Source organism: Somniosus microcephalus, chromosome 14 (assembly GCF_052327205.1).
Source record: "Somniosus microcephalus isolate GS21.2 chromosome 14, FLI_Smic_1.0, whole genome shotgun sequence".
In the NCBI taxonomy this organism is placed as follows: domain Eukaryota; kingdom Metazoa; phylum Chordata; class Chondrichthyes; order Squaliformes; family Somniosidae; genus Somniosus; species Somniosus microcephalus.
The window spans coordinates 87,916,865-87,944,606 of record NC_141000.1 but is presented as its reverse complement, the minus strand read 5'-3'; the positions used below and the strand labels follow the sequence as shown (position 1 = coordinate 87,944,606).

General features: G+C 43.5%; 1 protein-coding gene across 1 annotated transcript in view; it reads right to left on the bottom strand.

Annotated features, from left to right (window-relative positions):
- The window catches only part of tmprss7 (transmembrane serine protease 7), a 96,960-nt gene extending 69,508 nt beyond the window's left edge, over positions 1 to 27,452 (bottom strand). Inside the window, exons 1-7 of the mRNA XM_086006896.1 lie at positions 27,414 to 27,452; positions 25,406 to 25,473; positions 24,139 to 24,332; positions 22,138 to 22,176; positions 16,753 to 16,761; positions 8,407 to 8,635; positions 4,882 to 5,015 (exon numbers count right to left, since the gene is read on the bottom strand). Of these exons, the coding sequence (XP_085863022.1) occupies positions 4,882 to 5,015; positions 8,407 to 8,635; positions 16,753 to 16,761; positions 22,138 to 22,176; positions 24,139 to 24,332; positions 25,406 to 25,473; positions 27,414 to 27,437 (697 nt within the window). The 5' untranslated portion in view covers positions 27,438 to 27,452. The remainder of the gene's footprint in view (positions 1 to 4,881; positions 5,016 to 8,406; positions 8,636 to 16,752; positions 16,762 to 22,137; positions 22,177 to 24,138; positions 24,333 to 25,405; positions 25,474 to 27,413) is intronic.
- Positions 27,453 to 27,742: the final 290 nt, after the last annotated feature.

Below are 27,742 nucleotides of genomic sequence, written 5' to 3'. Positions count from 1 at the left end.
GTGGCAACACAGACTGAGATGAATGCAACAGAGCAGCCCTTGGATGCCAAAAGTACGCTGACTCACGTCAACGTAGAACAACAGACCGCTGAAACAGCTGCTCCGGTAGAGGGATTGAATAGTCCGATCAATCAATCTCCAAAAGAAGTTGAAGTAGTAAAATCTCAAATGAGGTCATTAGTAAACGACTTGCTGAAAGCCCAGAAAAAGCTGGATGAAGAGGTACGCATGAAGAAGTCTCTTCAGGAAAGATGTCTGGACTTGGAACAAAAGCTGGCTAACGCCCAGCTGGGTATGGAGGAAATAGAAGACCCTCTCGCTGGCCTAGATCAGGACGACACCGAATATTACTATGTCCTGTCCTGCCCAACTTGTAACTTCGACTCCCACCATACAGAAATCATGGAGGAGCACCGAAAGTCTACGGAACATCGGGAGAAGGTGGCTCTACTACGGAAAAAGGAGGGAGAGAAGGAGGAACTGCGCATGCAGCTGGCAGCTGACAGTGGAGCCCAGAGAGCCTCCAAGAAGCAGAAAAGGAAAAGTCAAAACAGAAGATGACCCATCTGAACCATTATTACCTCTACCAGATCACACACGTGGTCCCTCCGAACGGAGCCAATTCAGTTCGGAAGTTCAAACTGTTAAATCCATGGAAGGACTATTGAATGAGTCACTCCAGCAACGTGAACCGACTCCACCACAGAGATTGAATCTGTGAACTGTTTTCCGCAGAGACTGAATCTGTGATCTGTTTTGACATGAAGTTATCTATGTATCTATGTTATTCTGTTATGTAAACCTGAAGTTATATATGTATATATGTTATTACGTTATGTTAAATGGGGAGATGACTGTAAAGCTAGGAAGGGAGGAATGTTGTGTATGTAATATGTGTGCTACTTTGAACCTATGGACAGGACTGCACTACTTGTTGGGCGTAGTGATACGCAGTACCACTCCTGGCCATAGGGGTATAAATAGTACTGTGGGTACTGATCTCCCCTCAGTTCCCGCCTGTGGGCATGAAGTAAAGACCTATGTATAGTCCCTACCTCCAACCAGTAAAGACCTGTTTGAGTTATACGTTTAAGTCTTTGTGTTAATTGTTCAATACAATACACATACTTAACACTATCTATGCCCCTCATAATTTTGTACACCTCAATCATGTCCCCCCTCAGCCTCCTCTGCTCCAAGGAAAACAAACCCAATCTGCCCAGTCTTTCTTCATAGCTGAAGCGCTCCAGCCCTGGTAACATCCTGGTGAATCTCCTCTGCACCCTCTCCAAAGCGATCACATCCTTCCTGTAGTGTGGCGACCAGAACTGCACACAGTATTCCAGCTGTGGCCTAACCAGTGTTTTCTACAGCTCCATCATAACCTCCTTGCTCTTATATTCTATGCCTCGGCTAATGAAGGCAAGTATCCCATATGCCTTTTTTACCACCTTATCCACCTGTTCCGCCACCTTCAGGGATCTGTGTACTTGCACCCCCAGATCCCTCTGCACCTCCGTCTTGCCTAGGGTCTTACCATTCATTGTGTATTCCCTTGCCTTGTTAGTCCCCCCAAAGTGCATCACCTCGCACTTTTCCGGGTTAAATTCCATTTGCCACTGTTCCGCCCATCTGACCAACCCATCTATATCGTCCTGCAGACTGAGGCTACCCTCCTCGCTATTTACCACCCTACCAATTTTTGTATCATCCGCGAACTTACTGATCATACCTTTTACATTCATATCCAAGTCATTAATGTAAACCACAAACAGCAAGGGACCCAGCACCGATCCCTGTGGCACCCCACTGGCCACAGGCTTCCAGTCACAAAAACAACCTTCGACCATCACCCTCTGCCTTCTGCCACTAAGCCAGTTTTGTATCCAATGTGCCAAGGCACCCTGGATTCCATGGGCTCTTACCTTCTTGACCAGTCTCCTGTGCGGGACTTTATCGAAGGCCTTACTGAAATCCATGTATACCACATCCACTGCGTTACCCTCATCCACACACCTAGTCACCCCCTCAAAAAATTCAATCAAATTAGTCAGACATGATCTTCCCTTGACAAAGCCATGTTGACTATCCCTGATTAATCCTTGCCTCTCCAAGTGGAGACTAATTTTGTCCCTCAGAATTTTTTCCAATAATTTTCCTACCACTGATGTTAGGCTCACTGGCCTGTAGTTCCCCGGTTTTTCCCTACTTCCCTTCTTGAATAATGGTATAGAAGAGCATGCCAGGAGTAGCACCAGGCGTACCTAAAAATGAGGTGCCAACCTGGGGAAGCTGCAACACAGGACTACATGCATGCTAAACAACGGAAGGAGCATGCTATAGACAGAACTAAGCGATCGCACGACCAACAGATCAGATCAAAGCTCTGCAGTCCTGCCACATCGTTGTGAATGGTGGTGGATCATTAAACAACTGACTGGAGGAGGAGGCTACATGAACATACCCATCCTATTTGATGGTGGAGCCCAGCATGCAAGTGCAAAAGACAAGACTGAAGCATTTGCAATCATCTTCAGCCAGAAGTGCCGAGTGGATGATCCATTTCGGCCTCCCCCACCATCACAGAAGCCAGTCTTCAGCCAATTCGATTCACTCCATGTGTTATCAAGAAATGGCTGAGCGCACTGGATACAGCAAAGGCTATGGGCCCCGACAACATCCCGGCTGTTGTGCTGAAGACTTGTGCTCCAGGTCTAGCCGGGCCTCTAGCTAAGCTGTTCCAGTACAGCTACAACACTGGCATCTATCCGACAATGTGGAAAATTGCCCAGGTATGTCCTGTCCACAATAACAGGACAAATCCAATCCGGCCAATTACTGCCCCATCAGTCTACTCTCAATCATCAGCAAAGTGATGGAAGGTGTTGTCGACAGTACTATCAAGTGGCACTTACTCGCCAATAACCTGCTCACTGATGCTCAGTTTGGGTTCCGCCAAGACCACTCGGCTCCAGACCTCATTACAGCCTTGGTCCAAACATGGACAAAAGAGCTGAATTCCAGTGGCGAGCTAAGAGTGACTGCCCTTGACATCAAGGCAGCATTCGACCGAGTGTGGCATCAAGGAGCCTGAATAAAATTGAAGTCAATGGGAATCAGGGGAAAAACTCTCCACTGGCTGGAGTCATACCTAGCACATAGGAAGATGGTTGTGGTTGTTGGAGGCCAATCATCTCAGTTCCAGGACAATGCTGCAGGAGTTCCTCAGGGCAGTATCTTAGGCCCAACCATCTTCAGCTGCTTCATCAATGACCTTCCCTCCATCATAAGGTCAGATGTGGGGATGTTTACTGATGATTGCACAATGTTCAGTTCCATTCACAACTCCTCAGATAATGAAGCAGTCCATGCCCGCATGCAGCAAGACCTGGATGACATTCAGGCTCAGGCTGATAAGTGGCAGGTAAGATTCGCACTACACAAGTGCCAGGCAATGACTATCTCCAACAAGAGAGCGTCTAACCACCTCCCCTTGACATTCAACGGCACTACCATCGCCAAATCCCCCAACATCAACATCCTGGGGGTCACCATTGACCAGAAACTTAACTAGACTAGCCACATAAATACTGTGGCTACAAGCGCAGGTCAGAGGCTGGGTATTCTGTGGTGAGTGTCTCTCCTCCTGACTCCCCAAACCCTTTCCGCCATCAACAATGCACAAGTCAGAAGTGTAATGGAATACTCTCCACTTGCCTAGATAAGTGCAGCTCAATCAACACTCAAGAAGCTCGACACCATCCAGGACAAAGCAGCCCGCTTGATTGGCACCCCATCTACCACCTTAAACATTCACTCCCTCCACCACCTGCGCACCATGGCTGCAGTGTGTACCATCTACAAGATGCACTGCAGCAACTCGCCAAGGCTTCTTCAGCAGCACCTCACAAACCCACGACCTCTGCCACCTAAAAGGACAAGAGCAACATCATCACCTCCAAGTTCCCCTCCAAGTCACACACTATCCTGACTTGGAAATATATCACCATTCCTTCATTGTCGCTAGTTCAAAATCCTGGAACTCCCTCCCAAACAGCACTGCGGGAGTACCTTCAACACATGGACTGCAGCGATTCAAGAAGGCGGCTCACCATCACCTTCTCAAGACCAATTAAGGATGGGCAATAAATGCTGGCCTTGCCAGCGACGCCCCCATCCCAGGAACGAATTTTAAAAATGTTTCCTTTGTTTGCTCCAAGTGGCTGCCCAGGTTTTCAGAGCTGAATTAGCACTAATTTAAACCAGGCACACTTTTCAGGGATAGAAATCAGCACCTTATTAACAAACATGAATTCCTGTGTCCCTGCCCTCCTGTGCTCTGGTTCTTTCCCTCCTCTACCACTCCTACTGGGTGGCTACATTAAAAATAAAAGAATATACAATTTAAAAATATCTGTACATGCATCAGCACACAACATCCAGCAAATGTGCACAGATGTCAATTTGGTTTTAAATAGGAGTACAGTTATTATAATAAGCTACTCAAGTTAAATTAGGTAAAATAGCACCTGTGCATTAATACTCAGTTTACCTCATAGAATTGTCACAACCTTGCTGCATAAATGACTGACAGTGCAGGTGGAGGCAACCCTTATAAGGTAAACAAGTTTGGCACCAAGGTGGCCAACTCTATTGTGGAACTGCTTGAAATGATTATATAGGTCTCAGTAGAAATGCACCCTGAATTAAATTATTGCATTAGTGTTAAATTATGACGAGATTTATGTTGTTGATTCATTTCACTGTGAACTAGGCTAAGAGTGCACCAATTGTTTTGAGATCTTAATAGCTTTCAGAGCTCAATAAAATTTTATGAGAGCTACGATGCAGATATGTGGCCACAGCTGTTTTACAACTTACTTTCCTTGGGAATTGCTTCAAAGTATCCAGTGATTCCTTTTATCCCATGCACTCTGAGGGATTTGAATGACAGAAACATGCCATTGCCGGTAGATACAAAGGAAACTGGGAAAGAACCAAAGGGTTCGCAGGCTCTGGAATAAAAAGACATCAGTGACAGAAACAAATTTAAACTCATTAAATGCTTGAGTAAGACACCATAGCATTGGTTATAGATTTTAGAAAGTCCTATTAGATTGAAGGACTTCTATTATCTATGATTGTAATGTAAAATAATGTACAACAAATAAATTGGTTTCATGCTTTCATACCTCAATTGCAAGCTGCAAATGTGCAAAATAAGTGTGTTGTCTGCATAAAGATTTTCTACATCTTTCACAGGACTACAAAACTGAAGTTGAAGTTTGGTGTGTACATTGCATCATTCATTGTAGCATAGATCAAAGATTTGTACCACAGTGAAGAAAAACAATGAGAAGGGCCTCTGCGGGTGGAGAGTTCCGCTTTCTGCACAACCTCCGCCCGCTGAAATCACTTAAAAATCTTACACCTGGTAAAAGCAGATGTAAGGCCTGCTTTTACCGGCATAAGAGTTTTAAAAAGTTTTTCTTTCAATTTCACTCATTTATAATTTTAAAATACTTTTAAAAAAAGGTAAGTTTATTTTTAGCCCCGTAAAAAACTTTCATTAAATTTTTGTTTAAAATATTTAATTTAATGTAATTTTAACTAATTTTAAAAACATGATTTAAAAAAAAATTATTTAATGTTTTGATGTGTTTTTGGAGTGATCTCCATTCATACTTTTGATGCGTCTAAGCTGAGAGACCTGTCAAAAGTATGAAGGGAGATTCCCTTCTTCCATTGGTTCCCCATAGCCCACGTGATCCCAGGGACACTTGCGAACCGCATGCGCCCCTGGGATACGTGGGCCCTGCGCATTTCGTAGAGCAGTGGCCCAGGAGCGGAAATGTCCAGACCTCCGGAGCCCTCGGGTAAGTCCGTAGATCTTTTCCAGATCGGAGGCCTCCACACGCAGGAAGCTTCCAATCGGAAAATACGGCCCAATATGTTATTTCTTTTTACATTATTTGGCTGGTTCTCAAGTAACATGCTGTAAAGAACTAGGAGCTATATCTACAGAAAGCTTTCCTGATTTATATCCCTAAAAGGTAAATATAATATGACATAATCAATGGGTTATCCAGATGGGCATGAAATTTGAACTAAAAGTAATGAATAACTAATACCTCAGAGTTAAATTTTCCTGCAACCAGCAGATAGGTGGCTACTTATAAGGGTAGATTTTCCAAGGTCAGTGCCATTTCTGCCCAAACACTGCACAGTTGGCTTAGTCCCTGAGGATACTGCACTTTGCCTATCTCATCAATTCTTGTGGGGGCAGCTATAACTTAATCTGCTTGTCGAGTTCCTGGCCTGGATTGGGTCTTCTGCTGAGAGCGCACAGGAGAGGAAGCATAATATCCCGTGCTGCTGCAACTCTTAAAGCTACACATTCAAGTTATACGTTACAACTGAAACCCTGACATCTTATAAAGGCTTCAAACAGCAAATCATTTAAATATAACCTAGCTGCTTGATGCACGATCACTCAGTGATACATAGGATAGGCTGTGGATTGGGACATGTCTGTCACTGTATGCACTCCATCAACTTACAATATCTCAAGCCAACTTCTCTGCTTGCAGGACAGGATCACACACAATACAAGGGACTGGAACTGAAGGAGGGCTCCGAAATGACAAACATTTGACTTCCTATGAGGAGCTACCTAGACGCCCTTGCTTATAAGAGTATACAGGCTGGTGAATGTACAGGCAACCCCAAGCTTAAGGCTAGCACCGTCCTGCAAAAAATACCCAGTAAAAGCAGCACTAAAAGGACAGAATAAAAAAAGGTAAAATAATCTATTTACAGAGAACTTCCCTTTATGGAGACTCCAAATAGCTAGGCTAAGTGTACAGTGTGATCCCATTGTAAACAATGGAAAATCGCATGAGGGGTAATTTAAGTAATTTCCATATTGTAATGACACTCTTGCACAGAATGTTGCAAGAATTGCAGCATAAATTGAGGTGGATTCTGGTAAAATAGAACCGCACTCAATTTTCCCATTTCACCCTTCATCTCTGTTTTCTGTTAAAGGCTGGTATGTTGGCCTTCATAGCGAGAGGGTTTGAGTACAGGAACAAGGATGTCTTGCTGCAGTTGTACAGGGCCTTGGTGAGACCACATCTTGAGTATTGTGTGCAGTTTTGGTCACCTTATCTGAGGAAGGATGTTCTTGCCATGGAGGGAGTTCAGCAAAGATTCACCAGGCTGATACCTGGGATGGCAGGAATGATGTATGAGGAGAGATTGGGTCGATTGGGCTTATACTCGCTGGAGTTTATAAGAATGAGAGGGGATCTCATCGAAACTTATAAAATTCTGACAGGACTGGACAGACTAGATGCAGGAAGGATATTCCCGATGGTCGGGGAGTCCAGAACCAGGGGTCACAGTCTAAGGATAAGGGGTAAGCCATTTAGGACAGAAATGAGGAGGAATTTCTTCACCCAGAGAGTGGTGAACCTGTGGAATTCTCTACCACAGAAGGCAGTAGAGGCCAATTCATTAAATATATTCAAGAAGGAGTTGGATATATTTCTTAAGGCTAAAGGGATCAAGGGGTATGGGGAGAAAGCAGGGACAGGGTACTGAATTTGGATGATCAGCCATGATCGAATTGAATGGCAGAGCAGGCTCGAGGGGCCGAATGGCCTACTCCTGCTCCTATCTTCTATGTTTCTATGTTTCTGTATTGTTACGTTCTGTCATCATTTTACTTACAAAATATCAAAAACAATTGTCCACTTTTTCATTATTTTATCTTTTGTTTCCAACTTATTTATAAATTTTTACTAACTGCCAAATATGTTCAAGCTTTCTGTAGCCTTAGTGGTAGTCTACAGCCTAGAAATTACTGCTGCTAATATTAGTGGATGAATGGTTGATACGTGTCTGTTACTTTTGCTGCTAGTTTAGCAGATGTGTTAAACCATTTAAACAACTAGGTTAATAGGGGACAAAGGAATGTCATCCAAATATATTAAGCATTCATCTACTAATCTCCAACAGTAATTTTTAGGCTTATATTTCTATTTTGCACAGAAATGTGCAGATACAATACAATTGTGTAAGATGCTTTCTTCTTTAAATAACACATATGTAACGGTGAGAGGCCATATTACAAGGTTATTCAAATGCTTGGTTTATCATCAGATATCAGGGGATTGGGTGGGATATGTGTCGGTGCAGGCTCGATGGGTCGAAATGGCCTCTATCTGCACTGTGGGGTTTCTGTGATTCTGTGATTCTGTGAACATGCAAGGTGAAAGATAATCTTTACACATTACACATGACTATTTAGTATACATTGCAAAATCAACAGCAATGTGAAATTAATCAGTTAACAGACTCAATTATCCAAAATATTTGAAGCACTGAAATTGGAATACATACCGGTACAAATTCCTACTCCTGATAGGCATGAGAGAGTCATAAATGCTGAGTGAATCTGTGACACAACTGTCAGGTTCAATCTGCAGGGAGCTGAGAGAGAGGCGAATGACATGTCCTAGCAGTGAAGTGAGCTTGAAGTGACAGCTTACTCGTCCAGAAGCAGCAGAGAAGTTGAAAGGAACATGAATGCCAGCCTGCTCTGCATACTTATCTATAACATATTTAGAACCTGGAAAAGCAAAATATTAATATAGATATTCTGACTTAATAAAAATGTTATTGTACATTTCTCCCTCTCGTTCCCCAATCCTCCCCGACATACACATTTTGTACGACACATCCTTTCAACCAATTCAACTATGAAATACTGTATTTGAGGCATTTCAATATCAACCCCATCATGAACGAACTTGACTTGCCAACTGGAGCTCCGTAGCTGGGACTTAGTCACTCCCTAAACTTGCATGAACCTTTGTATTCTAAGAATCCTTTTTTATCCCCCATCTTCTTTTTCGATTCTTTCTGTTCGGCTAAACTCTTGTAAATACTTCAAATGCAATTGGTTTTCCAATGAATGAGGAGACAATATTCAGCTGTTTTAATTTCCCACATTAATGTTACCTTCTACCCTGGTGAAAGGTTCTCCACAGTTTTATTTTAAAACACATACATTCATTTTTTTCATTAAAATGGCCAAAAAGTAAGAAAACAAGTAGAAAAGAAGCTAAAAAGCCTCAGACCCTTTAACAGCTCCATTGCACTCAGAGCTTCCCTCAGCACCACTGCAAATGAGTGACTACAATGCGCAGTGTGATCCCATCATAAGCAGACAGAAAACCACCATGTACTTAATTTAAATGTATTATAATATCTCTCACACAAAAGAGATCCTGCACTATGGATCTCTGCCTGATTACTCAGCTCCCAAGTGCCTGGACTGCTCAGTCACCATCACCCAGTTGTGACTGAAAATTTGGCTCTATACAGATATTATAAGACTAAAGTTTCCACAAGTAAAGAGCTTCCATAATTACACTACAGCTGTATAATATTACACATTTACAATCTGTTTAAATGAAAAATATAAAAAAGAATAATGTAGTTGTAACTAAGGTCTGTGTCTCCTTAAAATCCTTCAAGGCCTATCAATCCTTCTCCAATTAAACACAATTGAGAATTTTCAGATGCATTTGCCACATGGGGGATCTCAGCTACAAGGACAGGTTGGAGGAGCTGGATTTATTTTCATTAGAACAAAGGAGATTGAGGGGTGATTTGATAGAGGTGTACAAGGTTATGATGGGTTTGGATAGGCTAGATGGGGAAAGGCTATTTCCACAAGTTGATGATACAAGGACTAGAGTACACAGATTTAAGGTTTTGGGCAAGAGATACAGGGGGGATGTGAGGAAAAACTTTTTTACGCAGCGAGTGGTGATGACCTGGAATTTGCTGCCGACGGAAGTGGTGGAAGCGGATGTAATGATCAATAGCATGTCATTCTATAGTGGACACTAGGTGGAGCCATAGAGCTGTGTAGAGCTGTATATAGCTGTATGTATATAATACTACACTACCCAGCTGTATGTATATTAAGACTACATTACCCATGAGGCAATAGGCTACCCACAAGGCAGCAGTCAAGATGGATGCCTCTACAGATACTGTACCTAGTCCACATGTGCTCAATAAAGTGTCTAGCAAAAGCTAGCTGTGTTCATAATAAGACTGTCTATTTATTAATGAACATAAGATGGTACCAGGATGGTGAAGATCTGCTGAAAATTGTGAAAAGCGACATGGAGAATTTGAAGCCACCAGAGCGTTTGAAACTCACAGGAAATATCGACTACAATTGGCAGACTCTTAAACAACAATTCGAACTCTACATTGCAGCCATCGGATTCGGTACGAAGCCAGACGCAAGGAAAATAGCGTTGCTGCTTACGGTTACAGGCCCACAGGCGATAGAGGTATTTAATACATTTGTATTTAATCCAGAGGAGAACAGAGAAAAATTAGAAGATGTGCTAAAAAAATTTGATGCACATTGCTCTCCCAAAAAGAATGAGACCTATGAAAGATACATCTTCCGTTCTCGGGCACAGCAGCAAAATGAGACTTTTGATAGCTTCATAACTGATCTGAAACTGAAAGCACAGACATGTAATTTCTCTGAGCTCAAAGCATCCATGATTCGTGACCAGATTGTGTTTGGTATTCATGATAAAAAAGTCAGGGAACGTCTGTTGAGAGAAACCGAACTAAATTTGGAAAATGCTGTGAAAATATGCCAAGCCAGCGAGCTAGCTCGAAAGCACGCGAAGACTTTCAGTGAAATCAATAATGATGCGATTGTAATGAGTGATAATGCTGCTGTCAGTGCTGTGTCCTACAAGGGGAAGAAACGTGGGCAGAACAGAAATGAAAAGCAATCGGAGGATGAAATTTTTAATTGTAAATGCTGTGGTTACAAACACCAGTTAAGACAATGCCCAGCGTTTGGAAAAATGTGCACAAAGTGTAATGGAAAGAATCACTTTGCCAAACAATGCTTTTCAAAAGTAAAAACTAAGAAAGGGCAACGAGTTAATGTAATTAAGGACACTGATTTAAGTGAGACATTTTTTGTAGGAATGGTGTCATGTGACAATATCAAAAAGGATACAGAAAATGTGCAGCCCTCAGAAATGGACAATGCTGATCATAAAGTTAATGCAGTAAAAGAGGACAAATGGATGATCCCACTGCAGGTAAATGGAGCATTAGTTACCTTGAAACTAGACACTGGGGCAAAAGCAAACTTAATCAGTATGAGTGACATTAACAATATGAAAGAAAAGCCCAAAATACAGAAAAAGTCAGTACTACTGAAGGACTATAATGGACAGAAAATAGATAGTTTAGGTGTATGCAGACTTAAAGTGACAGTCAAAGACAAAGTGCATCATCTCATCTTTTCTGTTGTGGCTGAAAGACTTGATTCACTACTGGGTGACAAAGCTTGTGAGGACTTAGAACTGGTCAAGAGAGTCTACCATATAAACTGTGCCATAAGCAGACCAGATGACTCGGTGGATTCTGTAGTGAATAATTTCCAGGATGTGTTCAAAGGATTTGGAGTTCTACCATTCACTTACAAGATCCAGCTAAAGGAGGATGCTCAGCCAGTGGTACATGCTCCACGAAGAGTTCCAGCACCCCTGCGTGACCGGCTCAAGAATGAACTGGACAGAATGACCACACTAGGAGTCATCAGGAAAGTTGAAGAGCCAACAGATTGGGTTAACTCCATGGTATGTGTAAAGAAAAAGAACAATGATCTAAGAATATGCATGGATCCAAAGGACTTAAATGCAAACATAAAACGTGAACACTACCAGATTCCCAAGCGAGAAGAAATCACCAGTGAAATGTCAGGTGCCAGGTACTTTACAAAGCTCGATGCCTCACAAGGATTTTGGCAACTAAAACTGGATGAAGAGAGCACCAAATACTGTACCTTCAACACACCATTTGGCAGGTATTGTTTCCTCAGAATGCCTTTCGGGATAATATCTGCATCTGAAATCTTTCATAGAGCGATGGAACACATAATTGAAGGTCTGGAAGGAGTTCGGGTCTATGTTGATGACATCATCATCTGGGGCTCCACACTGAAAGAACACAATGAGAGACTGACTAAAGTGCTACAGAGCATACGCCGGGATGGACTGAAGCTCAACAAAGCCAAGTGTCAGTTTGGCGTCCAGGAAGTCACTTTCCTAGGAGATAATCTATCTGGTAAAGGAATAGAGCCAGATATGGAAAAAGTAAACGCCATACTCAAAATGCCCCGACCCACTGACAAAAAAGGAGTGCTACGCATCATGGGGATGATGAACTTCATTGGAAAGTTCATTCCTAACTTGTCAGCCAAGACAGCCTGTCTGCGAGACCTGCTACATAAAACAAATGAGTTCGCATGGACAGAAAGACATGAACAAGAGTGGATAAACCTCAAAACAGTGCTGACAACCACACCTGTACTCACCTTCTTTGACCCAACAAAAAGAATCAAAGTGTCAACGGATGCATCAAAAGATGGCCTAGGTGCGGTCTTGCTACAAGCAGAGGGTGAAGATTGGAAGCCTGTTGCCTATGCCTCCAGGTCTATGACTGATACTGAGTGTTGATACGCCCAGATTGAAAAGGAATGTCTAGGCTTGGTAGTTGGACTAGAAAAGTTTCATGGCTACATATATGGACTTCCCACCTTCACAGTTGAGACAGACCACAGCCCTCTGGTTGCCATCATAAAAAAAAACCTGAATGAGATGTCTCCAAGGATTCAACGACTCATGATGAAGCTGCAAAGATATGACTTTGAACTGATCTACACACCAGGCAAATACATAGTGTTAGCAGATGCACTATCCCGAGCACCCACAATGAGTCATGTGAGCTCTACTGAAGAAGACGTGGATGTTCATGTGAGTATGGTCACTGCTGTGCTGTCCGTGTCAGACACAAAATCAAAGCAAATAGCAGAAGAAACAGTAAAAGATACAGTGTTACAAACAGTAATAGAGAACATTCATCATGGTTGGCCAAAAGGTTCCTGTCCAAAATATTTTCACATAAGGTCAGAATTGAGTGTCGCAAGTGGACTATTACTAAAACAGAACAGGATAGTCATTCCACAGGCTCTACGTCAAGACATGCTCAAAAGGATTCATGAGGGACACCTCGGAATTGAAAAATGCAAAAGGAGGGCAAGAGACACTGTTTATTGGCCTGGCATAAATAAGGACATTGAGAACATGATAGGCAAATGTGAGACATGTCAGGAACACCAAAACAAACAAGCAAAGGAACCAATGATAGTAGCTGACATACCAACAGCACCATGGCAAAAGGTTGGTATGGACCTTTTTCATTTAAATGGTAAAGACTATCTAATAGTGATTGACTACTATTCTAACTATCCTGAGATGGTGCTGCTCTCAAGCACCACAGCAAGCAGTGTCACAATGCATGTGAAATCCATCTTCGCCAGACATGGAATTCCCAGGATTGCCGTTAGCAACAATGGTCCGTGCTTCAACTGTAAGGAGTGGCAACAGTTTGCAGCACATTATGACTTTCAGCACATCACATCCAGTCCTTTGTATGCTCAGTCAAATGGTAAGGCAGAGAAAGGTGTTCAAGTTCTCAAGCAGTTACTGAAGAAAGCGACAGAAAGCAAGTCTGATCCTTATCTCGCCCTGCTGAGCTACCGAGCCTCACCTTTAGACTGTGGTTCTTCACCTGCTGAACTACTAATGGGTCGCAAATTGCACACCACGATACCCTGCTGTGCAAAAGAACAGCAAAGTGAGGAACTGAGACAGAGACTTCAACTATTAAAGCTGAAACAGAAATCATACTATGACAAGTCATCCAAAACTCTAAAACCATTGACAAGGGATGATGTTGTCAGGATTGAGGATCCAGATGCATGGAGCAGGAAAGCTACAGTTCTTGAGGAAGTAGGACCAAGGTCATACACTGTTAGAACTGAGGAAGGACAGATTCTCAGGAGGAACCGCCGTTCCCTCCTAAAAACACAAGAGACTATTCAAGACCAGATTGATGACAATGCCGCAACTGCATCTTGTCATTCACCACCAGAACAATCTCATGAAGACACATCAGACATACCCGTGTTGAGAAGATCCACACGTGAAGTAAAAAAGCCTGATAGACTTAATCTTTGAGTACAATGTATGGTGGCATAGTGGTTAGCACTGTTGCCTCACAGCGCCAGGGACCCGGGTTCGAATCCGGCCTCGGGTGACTGTCTGTGTGGAGTTTGCACATTCTCCCCGTGTTTGCATGGGTTTCCTCCGGGTGCTCCGGTTTCCTCCCACAGTCCAAAGAGGTGCGGGTTAGGTTGATTGGCTATGATAAAAAATTGACCCTTAGTGTTAGGGGGATTAAATACGTGGGGTTACGTGGATAGGGTGGGATATGTGTTGGTGTAGGGGTTACGGGGATCGGCTGGGATATGTGTCGGTGCAGGCTCGATGGGCCGAAATGGCCTCTATCTGCACTGTGGGGTTTCTGTGATTCTGTGAATGTAAAGCTTTGAAAATGTGTTGACTGTTTTGAAAATGTTTATGTTTATAGAGCACTAACAAAAGTGTTACTGATATTATCTTTATTGTTTTCTTGAAAGTTGATTGATATTGATTTTGTTAAACCTCAAAGAAAGGGGGATGTAATGATCAATAACATGTCATTCTATAGTGGACACTAGGTGGAGCCATAGAGCTGTGTAGAGCTGTATATAGCTGTATGTATATAAGACTACACTACCCAGCTGTATGTATATTAAGACTACATTACCCATGAGGCAATAGGCTACCCACAAGGCAGCAGTCAAGATGGATGCCTCTACAGATACTGTACCTAGTCCACATGTGCTCAATAAAGTGTCTAGCAAAAGCTAGCTGTGTTCATAATAAGACTGTCTCTTTATTAATGAACACTCAATGTTTTCAAGGGGAGACTGTAGTGTATGTACCTTTAAGAGAGGACTACTTTTACAGCTCCTGTATACTGTAGTACTGGCAGTGACCACACCTATATATAAGCCTTGAGCATGCCTCTGTACCCCCAGTCTTGAGACTACCCTACTCCAGTAAATACCTGTTGATTGTTAAGTTACAGCAACCGTGTGGTTATTGAAAAACATCATACTCTCAGAGTCAAGGATCTAACAGTGGCGACGAGTGTCGATTCGAATCTACCTGCAACTCTGCATATCCCTTTGAGGATTCGCTCCGGGAGGGCGGTGGAAGAAAGTCGAGGCCAGAAGCATGGGTGTCGATCACCAGCAACCACCCAGTCCTCCGGCAGAGAGTGAACATCGCAGGGGAGGCTGTGGAGAGCCGGGTTTGGTTCCCCAGCCACGACGATCAGCAACAGACTGACGACAGGTACAGCGCAGACCCTTCCCGGACAGCGGCGGCTGGAGCCGACCGACAGCGGAGAAAAAGCCGAGCAGCGTCGACGGGGTAAGATAGAGGGTGAAGCGCACAAGGCGCAGCCGGGGGTTGAAAACCGAGCGGCGTCGAGGAAAAACAAAATGGAGAGAGAGAGGGTAAAGCAGCAGCTGGGTTCAGGACCGAGCGGCGGAAACAGGAAAGGCGCACAGAAAAAAAAAAAAAAACGCGCAGAGCACAGCCAGGGCTCAAGGGCTGCACAGTGTCCGCGGGGAGAAGCAGGGAGAGTGCGGGAGACGCCATTGAGCCGCGGAGAAGAAGGAAGAGCATGGGAGATGCCATTTTGTGCCAGCGGAGAAGAAGGGAAAGCGCGGGAGACACCATTTTTGACAGTTAAATCACACCCAGGGATGCTGAAGAGTGGCAGTATCTCTACATTCGACAATGAAGTCGAAGATTGGGTGACATATGTGGAACGTATTGAGGTGTACTGCAGGGCGAATGAAGTGCCAGATGCTAAGAAAGCACTGGTTTTGTTAAATTCCATGGGTGCAAAAACTTATGGGTTACTGCGTAACCTAATAACCCCAGAGAAGCCTGTGAACAAGAATTTCGAAAGCATAGTAGAAATCCTACAGGGCCACTTAAACCCCACACCGCTGCTGATAGCAGAACGATTTAAGTTCCATAAAAGGAACCAACACAAAGACGAAAGCAATGCTGAGTACTTAACGGAACTGCGCAAGCTATCGAAACACTGCCAGTTTGGAGCGGGACTAGCAGATACATTAAGGGACAAGTTTGTGTGTGGGCTGCAAAGTGAAGGAACCCAGAAACGGCTTCTATCAGAAAAGGATCTTACGCTGGACAAGGCTTTCAGTATGGCAGTATCACACGAAGCAGCCGCAAGGGGCGCTGCAGAGATACAATGGAGACCGCAAGAATATGGCACAAATGAAATGTCCTATGGAACAGGGAAGTGTTATCGCTGCAGCAGAACAACACACGACCAGAAGGATTGTTGGTTCAAGGACCAAGTGTGCAGACAGTGTGGAAAAGCAGGACACATAGCAAGAGTCTGCAGGTCTGGGAAGAAAACCAACAGCAAGAAATCTCCACAGGAGAAGTACAAAAAGGTACACAAGGTGATGGAGAGTAGTTCAGACGAACAGAAAAGTGACACAGACTCCGGAAGCAAGGAGCTGGGTTGTCTGAAACTACATAAGATAACCAAAATGGAGGATCACCAGACTATCTGGGTTACACTCAAGATAGACGGAGTCCAAGTGAAAATGGAATTGGACACAGGATCAGCCCTAACAGTCATAAACCAAAGGGACTACAAGCGGCTATTTTCACATATACCCTTGAAAGCTACAGAGATTGTCTTGAAGATGTACACAGGGCAAAAAGTCTACCCCAAGGGAAAAATAAGGGTGAAAGTGATATACAAAGGCCAGGAAATACCTCAAATGGACATATATGTATTGCCAGATGGAGGACCACCACTGCTAGGACGTGAATGGATCCGGAAGATACAATTAGATTGGCTTTCCATACAGGCACTGAAGGTTAAGGCCAAAAAGGATGACGACGTCACACCTGGACGACTGTCAAAAATGCTAACTGACGCAAAAGAAGTGTTCCAGGAGGGACTCGGAACACTAAAAGGCATAACAGCAATGATTAAAATAGAGGAAAATGCAAGCCCAAAGTTTCTTAAGGCCAGACCAGTGCCTTATGCAATCAGACCAGCTGTCGAAGCAGAGCTGGAAGGGTTGGAAAGTTCAGGAGTACTGTCCAAAGTAGACTGGAGCGAGTGGGCTACACCCATCATTCCTGTAATGAAGAGGTCGTTGAGTAACACGCCTGGGGAACCAAAGAAGGTCTGCATCTGTGGGGATTTTAAGGTGACAGTGAACCTAGTCCTTCACACGGTACAATATCCACTTCCACGAATTGAGGATATTTTCGCCTCGCTATCTGGAGGTAAACGCTTCCCCCAAATTGATCCAGCCCAGGCGTACTTGCAAATGGAGGTAGAAGAAGCCTCGAAACAATACCTTACGATCAACACTCATAAAGGTCTCTATCAATACAACCGGATGGTGTTCGGGGTAGCATCAGCTCCGGCTATTTGGCAAAGGGCGATTGATCAAGTCCTGCAAGGGATTCCAGGGACCCAGTGTTATTTGGACGACATCCTGGTCACGGGCGAAAATGACAGTGATCACCTCGCCAACTTGGAGAAGGTGCTCACCAGATTAAAGGAATATGGGCTACGAGCTAATCGCCACAAGTGCGAGTTTTTCCAGAAGCAGATCTCGTATTGTGGCCATGTCATCGATGAAGAGGGGTTACATAAGTCCCCTGAAAAGATTGAGGCAGTAGTCAAGGCTCCAGCACCGGAAAATGTGTCACAACTGAGGTCGTTCCTCGGGCTGGTAAACTACTATCATAAGTTCTTACCAAATTTGTCCACGGTATTACACCCACTGAACACCCTACTGCAAACAGGGGTACCATGGAAGTGGAATGACGAACGTAGACGAGCTTTCCAGAAGTGTAAAGAATTGATCACATCAAAAGAGGTGTTGGCCCATTTCAACCCAGCACTACCAATTCGTTTGGCATGTGATGCATCACCTTATGGTATTGGAGCGGTGCTGTCACACAAATTCCCAGACGGGTTGGAGAGGCCAGTAGCCTTTGCGTCTCGGTCACTAACCTCAGCCGAGCGCAACTACGCCCAGATTGACAGGGAGGCCCTCAGCCTAGTATGGGGAGTAAAAAAATTCAACCACTATCTGCATGGGCAGAAGTTCACCTTGCTGACTGACCACCAACCACTTGTCTCCATCTTTAATCCTAAGAAGGGCGTTCCAGTGATGACTGCACAACGGTTACAAAGATGGTCCCTGTTTCTAGGGGCGAATCATTATGAAAAAGAATATAAAGGCACGAAACAGCATGGAAACGCTGATGGGCTATCGCGCCTGCCACTGCCTACTGTGGAGGAAGCACCAGCAGTGGACCCTATCGAGATATTTTATTCGTCAATAATTGAATGATTGCCAGTAACAAACGCGGATATAGAGAAGGAGACCCGCAATGATCCGACGCTGTCTCGGGTATATGATTTGACGGTGAGGGGATGGCCAACACATGGCGACTCACTGTTGCCAGCATTCTCATCCAGAAGAGAACAGCTGTCAGTATGCCAGGGGACAGTGGTGTGTGGATCCAGAGTGGTGATTCCACCCAAGTTAAGGGAGAGAGTGCTAAATGAGCTTCACGAAGGTCATCTGGGGGGAGTGAAAATGAAAAGCCTTGCTAGGGCTTATGTGTGGTGGCCGGGAATCGATCAACAAATCGAAGACCTAACCAAGAGCTGCTCAGGATGCCAGAAGGTCCAAAATGCACCACCACATGTCCCTCTACACCCATGGGAGTGGCCCTCCTCTCCATGGCAACGGGTGCATATTGATTTTGCCGGTCCATTCATGGACTCAATGTTCTTAATAGCAGTGGATGCTCATTCGAAATGGCCTGAGGTGATAAAAATGTCCCCAACCACTACAGAGAAAACGATTGCAGTCCTACGGACCATATTTGCCAGGAACGGCTTGCCAGAGCAGATTTGCTCTGATAATGGACCACAGTTTGTGTCCGAAGAGTTTCGAAAATTTATGAGAAGGAATGGGGTAAGGCATTACACATCCGCCCCGTATCATCCAGCCACAAATGGATTGGCTGAGAGGTTCGTACAAACCTTTAAGAAGGCGATAAAGGCCATGTGCAACGATGAAATTCCACTACAGCATAAGGTGGACAATTTCTTATTAGCCTACCGAAACGTGACACATGCAGTTAACAACCAGACCCCGGCTATGATGTTCTTTAACCAAAGGTTGAGATCTCGTCTGGACTTGCTCAGACCAAATGTGCGAAGAAATGTTGAGGATAAACAATTCCAGCACATCAATGAGAAGCCGACAAGGAACTTCAACGTAGGACAACCAGTCTTGGCCCGTGACTACCGAACAGAGAAGTGGCAACCCGGAACGATATGCACAAGGCAGGGGCCATTAATGTATACAGTGGATGTCGGGGAGAACATTGTGAGACGCCACGTCGATCAGATCTTAGCGTCACAGGAACGAGTCAACCCCATGTCTCGCATACCTGGGGATGAACCCGACATACCGGTAGCATCTACCTCCGAACCAGTAGCAGTGGAAACCGATGAACTAACCGACGAAAAGGGACCACAATCGCCTCCGCACCAAGAACAAGAACCTCAAGAAAGGCGCTATCCCGAAAGGATCAGGAAGCTGCCCCAAAGACTGAATCTATAAATGGACTATTATTGTTTAATGTACATGTTAAAGTGTTAATTGTTCTTTGAATATTATGGGTACTGCTAGTCTAAAAGGGGAGGAATTGTAGTGTATGTACCTTTAAGAGAGAACTACTTTTACAGCTCCTGTATACTGTAGTACCAGCAGTGACCACACCTGTATATAAGCCTTGAGCATGCCTCTGTACCCCCAGTCTTGAGACTACCCTACTCCAGTAAATACCTGTTGATTGTTAAGTTACAGCATCCGTGTGGTTATTGAAAAACATCATACTCTCAGAATCACGGATCTAACAGAGACTAGATAGGCACTTGAGAGAAATAAACTTGCAGAGCTACGGGGATAGAGCGGAGGAATGGGACTGACTGGATTGTTCTACAGAGAGCCGGCACGGACTCAATGGCCTGAATGGCCTCCTTCTGTGCCATTATGACTCTATGTAGGTTCCAAATTTGTCATAACAAAAGGTATCAACAGATTAGTTCAATGCCATTCTTCCCTGCAGGATGAATGCTGGAGAGGCTGCAGCCATGGAGATACACTGGTACTCATATTCTAGTTCTTTACCTCGTGCAGCCCCTGTGGGTAGCAATCCAGAAGGCTGCAAAGAGCATTACAGGTCTCACAATTCTTGCATATCCAAGTCAGTCAACCTAGCCTGCAAGGTTCAGGGGGTTGGGTTGTTCATTAATGGGTGGGCCCAACAGGCAGTGGTAGCTGCAAGATGCTACAACCCCCGCTGTGGCAGAGCGCAACCTTCCTCATAACAAACACGTGAGTGGTATATGTGTTGGGCATATACCACTTGGAACTTGGGATATAACAGGCAATCTGGAACTCATTTCTGGAAGCCCACATGGCCAGGCACCTCTCACACAAACTCAGACCGCCCCATCCCCCCAGCCCTCCCCCAAGAAAGTTAGAGTGGAGCTGCAAGTTAACAACCCATTCTGAGTGCTCCACAAAAGACAATGCCCCAACCCTACAAGGCCCATCACCATATTTGTAAAACCCTTGATGGCCCCTGCCCCAGCCGAACCCCAGGCACCACTGTCAAATCATTTTAACCCCAAACAGCACTTTGTTCCCAACATGTGCACAATGTGTCAACTACCCCATCATGTGGCAGCCAGGGTGTACAGCATCAAGTGAAGTAAATCTGGCCATGGTGAGGCCATCCCTGGCCTCCAGGCAGCAATGTGCTCGGGTGCTGATGCCCTCTGTCCTGTGCAGCATCAGGTGATTGCAGAGAACGTTGGTGCTGTTGTTGGTGCTGCTGGTGTTGGGGCTGATCGTGTTGCGATTCTGAGGACCAAGGTGAGACAGTATAAGGGGCACCCATGTTGATGAAATAGATGGCAGGTGATGTAGAGATGACAGAAGCATTCTGTCAATGGTGAGAGAATTCTTCAAATGAGGTGAAAGTGGAAAGTGGAAAGCCTACAAAATCTGTGCTGGAAATGGACTGAGAAACAGCTTATGCCTCAGAAAAGTGAAGATCTGTCAGGCGGGAGTTTTTACTGTACATTTGAAGCTGTCAAGTGATCAACTGGAGCAATGGCCATGCAACTCCCGCCTCAGATTCACAGGCGCGGTCCCCGAGCAGCGTGGACCCTGTGGGCGAGCAGTGAAAGTTAAAAGGAAAGGTTAAAAGCATTATTAAGGGTCTGTCGACAAGACAATAATTGGTTTAATTGGGTCGCCCGCCTCTGTGGGTCGGGTCGGGTCAGATCGGATCGGAGATCACACATGCGCCATTGGGAAAGGCGCGTTGCGGCAGGTTGACAACGGGGTCCCGACCCACTGTCAAAAAATTCTAATTTCCCACCCGACCCGCCACCGATCCCGCCTGCTGACCCCCCCGGAAAATCCTGGCCACTGAATTTAAACAGAAAAAGCTATAGGGTAATTCTGTAAGACTCCTCTCATGATGTGGTGCCTTGCTAGACAGGAGCGCAATCTAGTGATAGGCCTATAATATTATAGAGCCATGTCTTCAATCTGTCTAAGTGAGACTACACCAGGAGTAGACCTTGCAAATATGTCAGCTTTGGCTCAGTGGTAATACTCATACCCGAGTCAAGCCCTCCTTCAGAATGTAAGCACATAATCTAGGCTGGCACTGCAGTGCACTTCTGAGGGAGTGCTGCAAAGTCGGAGGTGCCATCCTTCAGAAGAAATGTTAAATTGAGGCCCCATCTGCCATCTCGGCTGGACATAAAAGATGGCAGTATTCAAAGGAAATGAGAGGAATTTTCCCGGTGCCCTGGCCAATATTTATCCCTCAAGGTTCTGAGGATGTGAAAGATGCTCAATAAATGCTAGTTCTTTCTTTCTTTAAATTACCACTATTTACACTACAATGCTTGCATAAGAAGATCAAATTAAATTAAAATTCTTACCTGTTGTAGCTGTAGCAATGTAATCTGAGCGGAGGCCAGCTATCAATTACAAAAGTAGAAGTTTAAAGATTATTTTATGTTTCAGGGTACGCAGTTTAGTCTAAGATAGTAGACTAGATATATACAGTTAAGAGTTTAAACCTTTCACCTATACATACACACACGCACACACAGACATACACAAATAATTTTCAGGGTCTATCATAGGTATGCAGTTAGCAAACTGAGGTTTTCTAGAGGGTCCATTAAAAACAATGGTCCTGAAATTATGCCATAAGACTCTAGCATTATGAACACTTAACAAGTTGATGTGAAGCTCCTTTTTCCTCTTTTAATGGAGGTGTTTAATTTAAACAGGTCAACAGCTTCACTAAAACAATGGCGAGAAGAATTTCAGAAAAATGTATCAAACATTTGTACACTGGTACCCTAGAGCATGATTTCAAGGATTAAAGGTTTTCTACCATTCTTCACACATACCCTCAAGCGCTGATTTCTAATAAGATACAGGAATGCTGTATTTCTAAGATAAATGTAGTTCATTATTTTTAGGAATTAGCTCAATTACAGATATTACCTAATATGTAAAAAATCTTAAAATTTGATTCACAAGCAAAGTCACTTTTGGACTAGGTCCAAAGCTTGACAAACCTGATAAGAGTTCTTTAAAGAGGTGACAGATATTGAAGATGGGGGAAATGCAGTGGATATTACGTACATGGACTTTCAGAAAGCCTTTGACAAGGTGACACACAAGAGGCTATTGGAGAAGATTAAGGGGTACGGAATTAGGGATAGAAAATTGGATTAAAAACTGATTAGAAGGAAGGAAATAGAGAGCAGGATTTAAAGGCAGTTTCTCCGGGTGGCTGGCAGTCGATAGTGTGTTCCACAGGGTTCTTGTCTAGAACTGTTTTTTGTTCTCAATGTACACCTGGGGCTAGAGGGAGTGGTGTCCAAACTTGCAGATGATACTAAAATAAGAGGCATAGTAAATAATTCTGAGGATCAAAGGTAGCTGAAGGGGATATTGATAAAATGGCGCAATAGGCAAAGATAGAACTTTGACAGGGGGAGGTTGAGTGATGTGGAAGAGCACAGGGAGATGGCAATTCAATTTCACAAGACATTAAAATCAGCACCTTGACTGGATAAGGCCTTTCAAAAGATAATGGAATAGTGGGTTTTATGGCGAGGTATTGAATATAAAAGTCAAGATTTAATGGTGAATCTATATAAAACCTTAGTGAGACCACAGGTGGAGTACTGTGTGCCGTTTTGAGCTCCACACTTTCGGAAAGATGTTGAGCAATAGCGATGGTATAGCACAGATTCACAAGAATACTGCCTGGTCTGAGGGAATAAAATATGAAGACAGACTTGAAAAATTGTAGCTGTTTGCATTAGAACAGAGAGGATTACAGAGTAATTTAATAGAGCTGTTTAAAACTATGATGGGATGAGACAGAATAAATAGAAGACTGTGGGGTTTATAACAAAGGGTTGTAGATATAAGATTAAATGTAAGAGACTTAGAACAGAGATAAGGAGAAACATTTTTACACAAGAGCGTTGCGAGTTCTGAAATGCACTACCGGAGTTAATGATTGAAGCAGAGACCATGCCAACATTTAGGAATGGGTTAGGTAGGTAGTTGAAGGTCAGATGGATAAAGGGATATGGAAACAGAGCGACTACTGTTTCTATGAAGGATAAACACCAACACAAACTGGTTGTGCTGAATCTCCTGTTTCTGTATTGTAATTTCTATGTATGCAATCCTATATAACCTCTTCCATGCTTACAGCAACAAAAAAGTTTCATTATATATATATTGTCATTTTATGGTTTGTGAATAGTAATTTTACTCATTAAAAAATTACAAAATTTGTGACATCAATCTCAAGCAGAATCAGATTCCAATTAGCAATAAAATAATATATATTATGCTAAATACAATTTCCAACAACTGCAAGAGACAAAATACTAAAAGAAAATAACCATTCACAACAATTGAGTCCATGTCCACGGGAAGTCCAAGGAGGTACCCAACCGATGTGCGGTTTACCAGACTTGTCTGAATAGAGTCCTTTAAGACAGCGCTGACACAGTCCTCACACACAAACAGAGTCTTCACATTTGGGACCACAAAGACAATCCAGAAGTGAACAAGAATTCCGCCATTGTTGTTGTTACTGCATAAGAAACACAAGTAATATTCTGAAGCACACTCATAAAAAATACTTTTTTGTCAACATTGTATTATGATTTGAATTACGTGGATTCAGTTTTTACTGGAGTCATCCCTGTAGAGTTTCCAATTTCAGACATTTTATATTTATTTAATGGTTTGCATGACAGGTTATTGAATGATATTTGATCTACCCTCCTGGTTTCGGTTACATTTAAATCTGATTAAAGAAGTGAAAGGACAGTACTCTGACAAAAGTTGGGTCTCATTCTTGATTGCGAGATAAACTCATTGGGCTAGAAATTGGTCTCGGGCAGTGGTGTAAAATGGGCAGGATCGGATCGGATCGGATCGGCCACCCGTTATACACAGCATCTGATATTTTGCACCACCGCCCGAGACGACTTCCTAGGCCATTGTGTGTTCATAGAGTCATAAGTTAAATAATGTCTGCAATTATATGGCAACTTATCACATTGAAATGTCTCTAAGCGAATTGCTTTTAAAGTACCATCCCTGTTAATATGTAGGCACAAAATAGTAACAATATAACATTAACCCTAGATAACAATATTAACACAATGTCCACTTTCTTTACCTAATCTGGCATAAACAAAGTAGAGCTAGAGGCAACTATAATGATAAATGTCTCATAACATTGAATATTAGTGGTCACTAAGAACAAAAAGGCCAAGTGCCAAGAAGCAAGCCTGGAGCCTTCCCAAGGCGCAGTAGATACTCTTGCCATTGTTCAACAGGTGATTGTAAACTGTCTTTGAACTTCTGAATACCAGGAACATGATTTCAGAGAACTACATCGTCAACAGAAATTTTCTGTCAATGCTAACACTAATCAGCCTCAAAAAGAACAAAAATATAATTGGTTTTATTAAAAAGTTATTTTCCTGTTACTTTGTCTTCACTTTTCCATTCATCACCTCCCCATTTTCCAGCAAATTCTCTGATGCATCATTCATTTTTATTAGAAAACACTGTTTAGGCAACTGCATACAAATTCTGCATTCCGGGAACTCAGCCTTTGTTCTTTACAGTGAACACACTTGTGAAACACAATACCTCAAGTCAGAAATGGTCGATTGCTTGTATAACTTGGAGAAAAGCGATTTCTCATAAACATTATTCATCTGAAGGAAAAGGAAAGCACAAAAGTCATATTGAAACAGATGAAATAAAAACAAATGAGTTAATATAATAGCTGCTGAAGCTACACATATCTGTTTAAGTGACATATTCATGATGAAAAATCATAGCTGTGACTTATGTCATTTTGTGACAGTGCAACCCAATGGTATCGCAACCAAAAACCAAAGCTTTCATATTAAATGAATAAATATTTGAGTTCAAAACTATCCAATCAGATAAATTGGCTGATTGTCTTGTTAAAGAGTACATTACTGTAACTTCATGGAAATAACTCTAACCCAAATATACCCCTACTATATTACTAAAAGCCTTTTTAGGCCATAAAAAATTAGATTAGATTATAAAATTAGTTTCCTGCATTTTCCCTGTATGCCCGTGAGTGAAAGGGTGGAAACTGTGGCATTGTGTTATACTGAATAGTAAAGAGGTTTATAAGTTAAACTTGAGTCTCACCCACTGAAAATTGGTAGTTCGGTGATGCCTACATGCTTACATATTAATCCTATTCTTTTTCCCCTCACATAGTAACTTAGCTACCTACTCATGAGCAGCAATAACAGAACAACATAAGAGTTAGAAACAAAAGAAGGCACTCAGTCCATCCAGCTTGCTTCGTCATATCAGGATCTGATTAGACCACATTTTAAACATTATTTTGCTAGCCCTCTACTTTCACCCATCTATTCACATTCAACCTTTAAATTCTATGGAAACTGAAAATGTGCAAGAGTTTTTGAAATACAAAAATATAACTTTCCCTAAAACATAATCAGCATCACATATACATTTCTGCAATTTATGAATGAACGGACTGTACAGTTATTTTGGAATATGGTTTAAGCCATGAAGTAGTCCAGTGAACCACTGAATAATACCTACTGAATCCACCGACATGAAGGCTACAATGGATCAGCAATGTGCTGTAACAGCAGAGATTTGATCCAACACTTGCCATATTGGATAAAACTATGTTCAGAGAAATGAGTATCTCACAAAAAATAATCATATTAGTTATTTACAAATATCAAAAGAGCTCCAGTTTCACAATACTTATATGTCATATGTGGAAATATTTCATGATAACCCAACTGTGACGTAACCCACCTGGATCCTTCTTGTTCATGGATTATGTAGTTGAGTTATCATGGACTATTTTCCATATTTTATTATATATCCTGGCCTAGAAATTCATTAAGGCGCTGCCAGCTTTGCGCCCAGTTAACGCCTAAAGAGTGATTTTGCGCCAGAAATGAATTTGCGCAGATATTCAGCGCAGCGGTATTGGCGGCGGTAGCCGTTAGCGCTGCGCCGGCACCGATGACGTCATCGGTGTGCGCAGTGCCCCGGTTCCGCCCCGAAACCGGCCCGATCCCCATATTTAGTTGCGGCCGCCTCCTCCGAAGCGGCCGCGAACAGCGACCAGAAAACGGGGCCGTCCTGCTGCCTTAGTGGGGCGCTTTAAAGCGGAAGGTGCGGCCGGCCGCTTTTTCGGCGGCCGCCTGCCCGCACCTCCTTCCCCGGCCTCCTCCACCCCCCCCCCCGCGGCATTGCCGGCTGCTTTCCGCGAGCCCGGCACTTCTCCGTGGTGCCAGGCTCATTTGCCGGCACTATCCAGCGGCGATCTCCCCGTTGCAGGCAGCTCCCCCTTAAGAGAAGGAGGAGGCCTGCAGTACCGCAGCCTGCCGCTCCGCAGCGGCTGGCGCAGCGGCGCCAAGAGCGCTGATATTCAGTGTCAGCGCCCCAAGCGGAGGCGGGCACACCCTGGTATAGCACCCGGTTCCGAATTGGGGCGCTAACAATGAATATCTGACGATCGCTATAGGCCTCCCGCCCAGCGCTAACTTTTGGGCACTAGCCAGCTGACGGGGCCATAGTGAATTTCTAGGCCTATATGTCATATGGTGTTACAGAGGTTTCTTACCACTTGCTGAACTTTATCTGCCATGGAGAGAAATTCAGGGGAGTCCTTTCTTCGATACTCAGGAACAAATTCAACATTAGCTATACGGAATAATCCAGCGAAATATAAAGCATTACTGTTTTGAGTCCGCACTGTACAATGGAAAGAAAGTTACACTTTTAAGATATATTTTTAATATATTTTTAATGAACGTGATGCCACATTTTAAAATGAAAGAAAAATTTACTCCATCGGTGCAAGCAACAAGCTCAATTTACAATTTAATTCTATCTTTCTGAATGGATTGACAAATCTGTGAAGAAAGAAACAGTGAGGGCGATTTTGAGGCC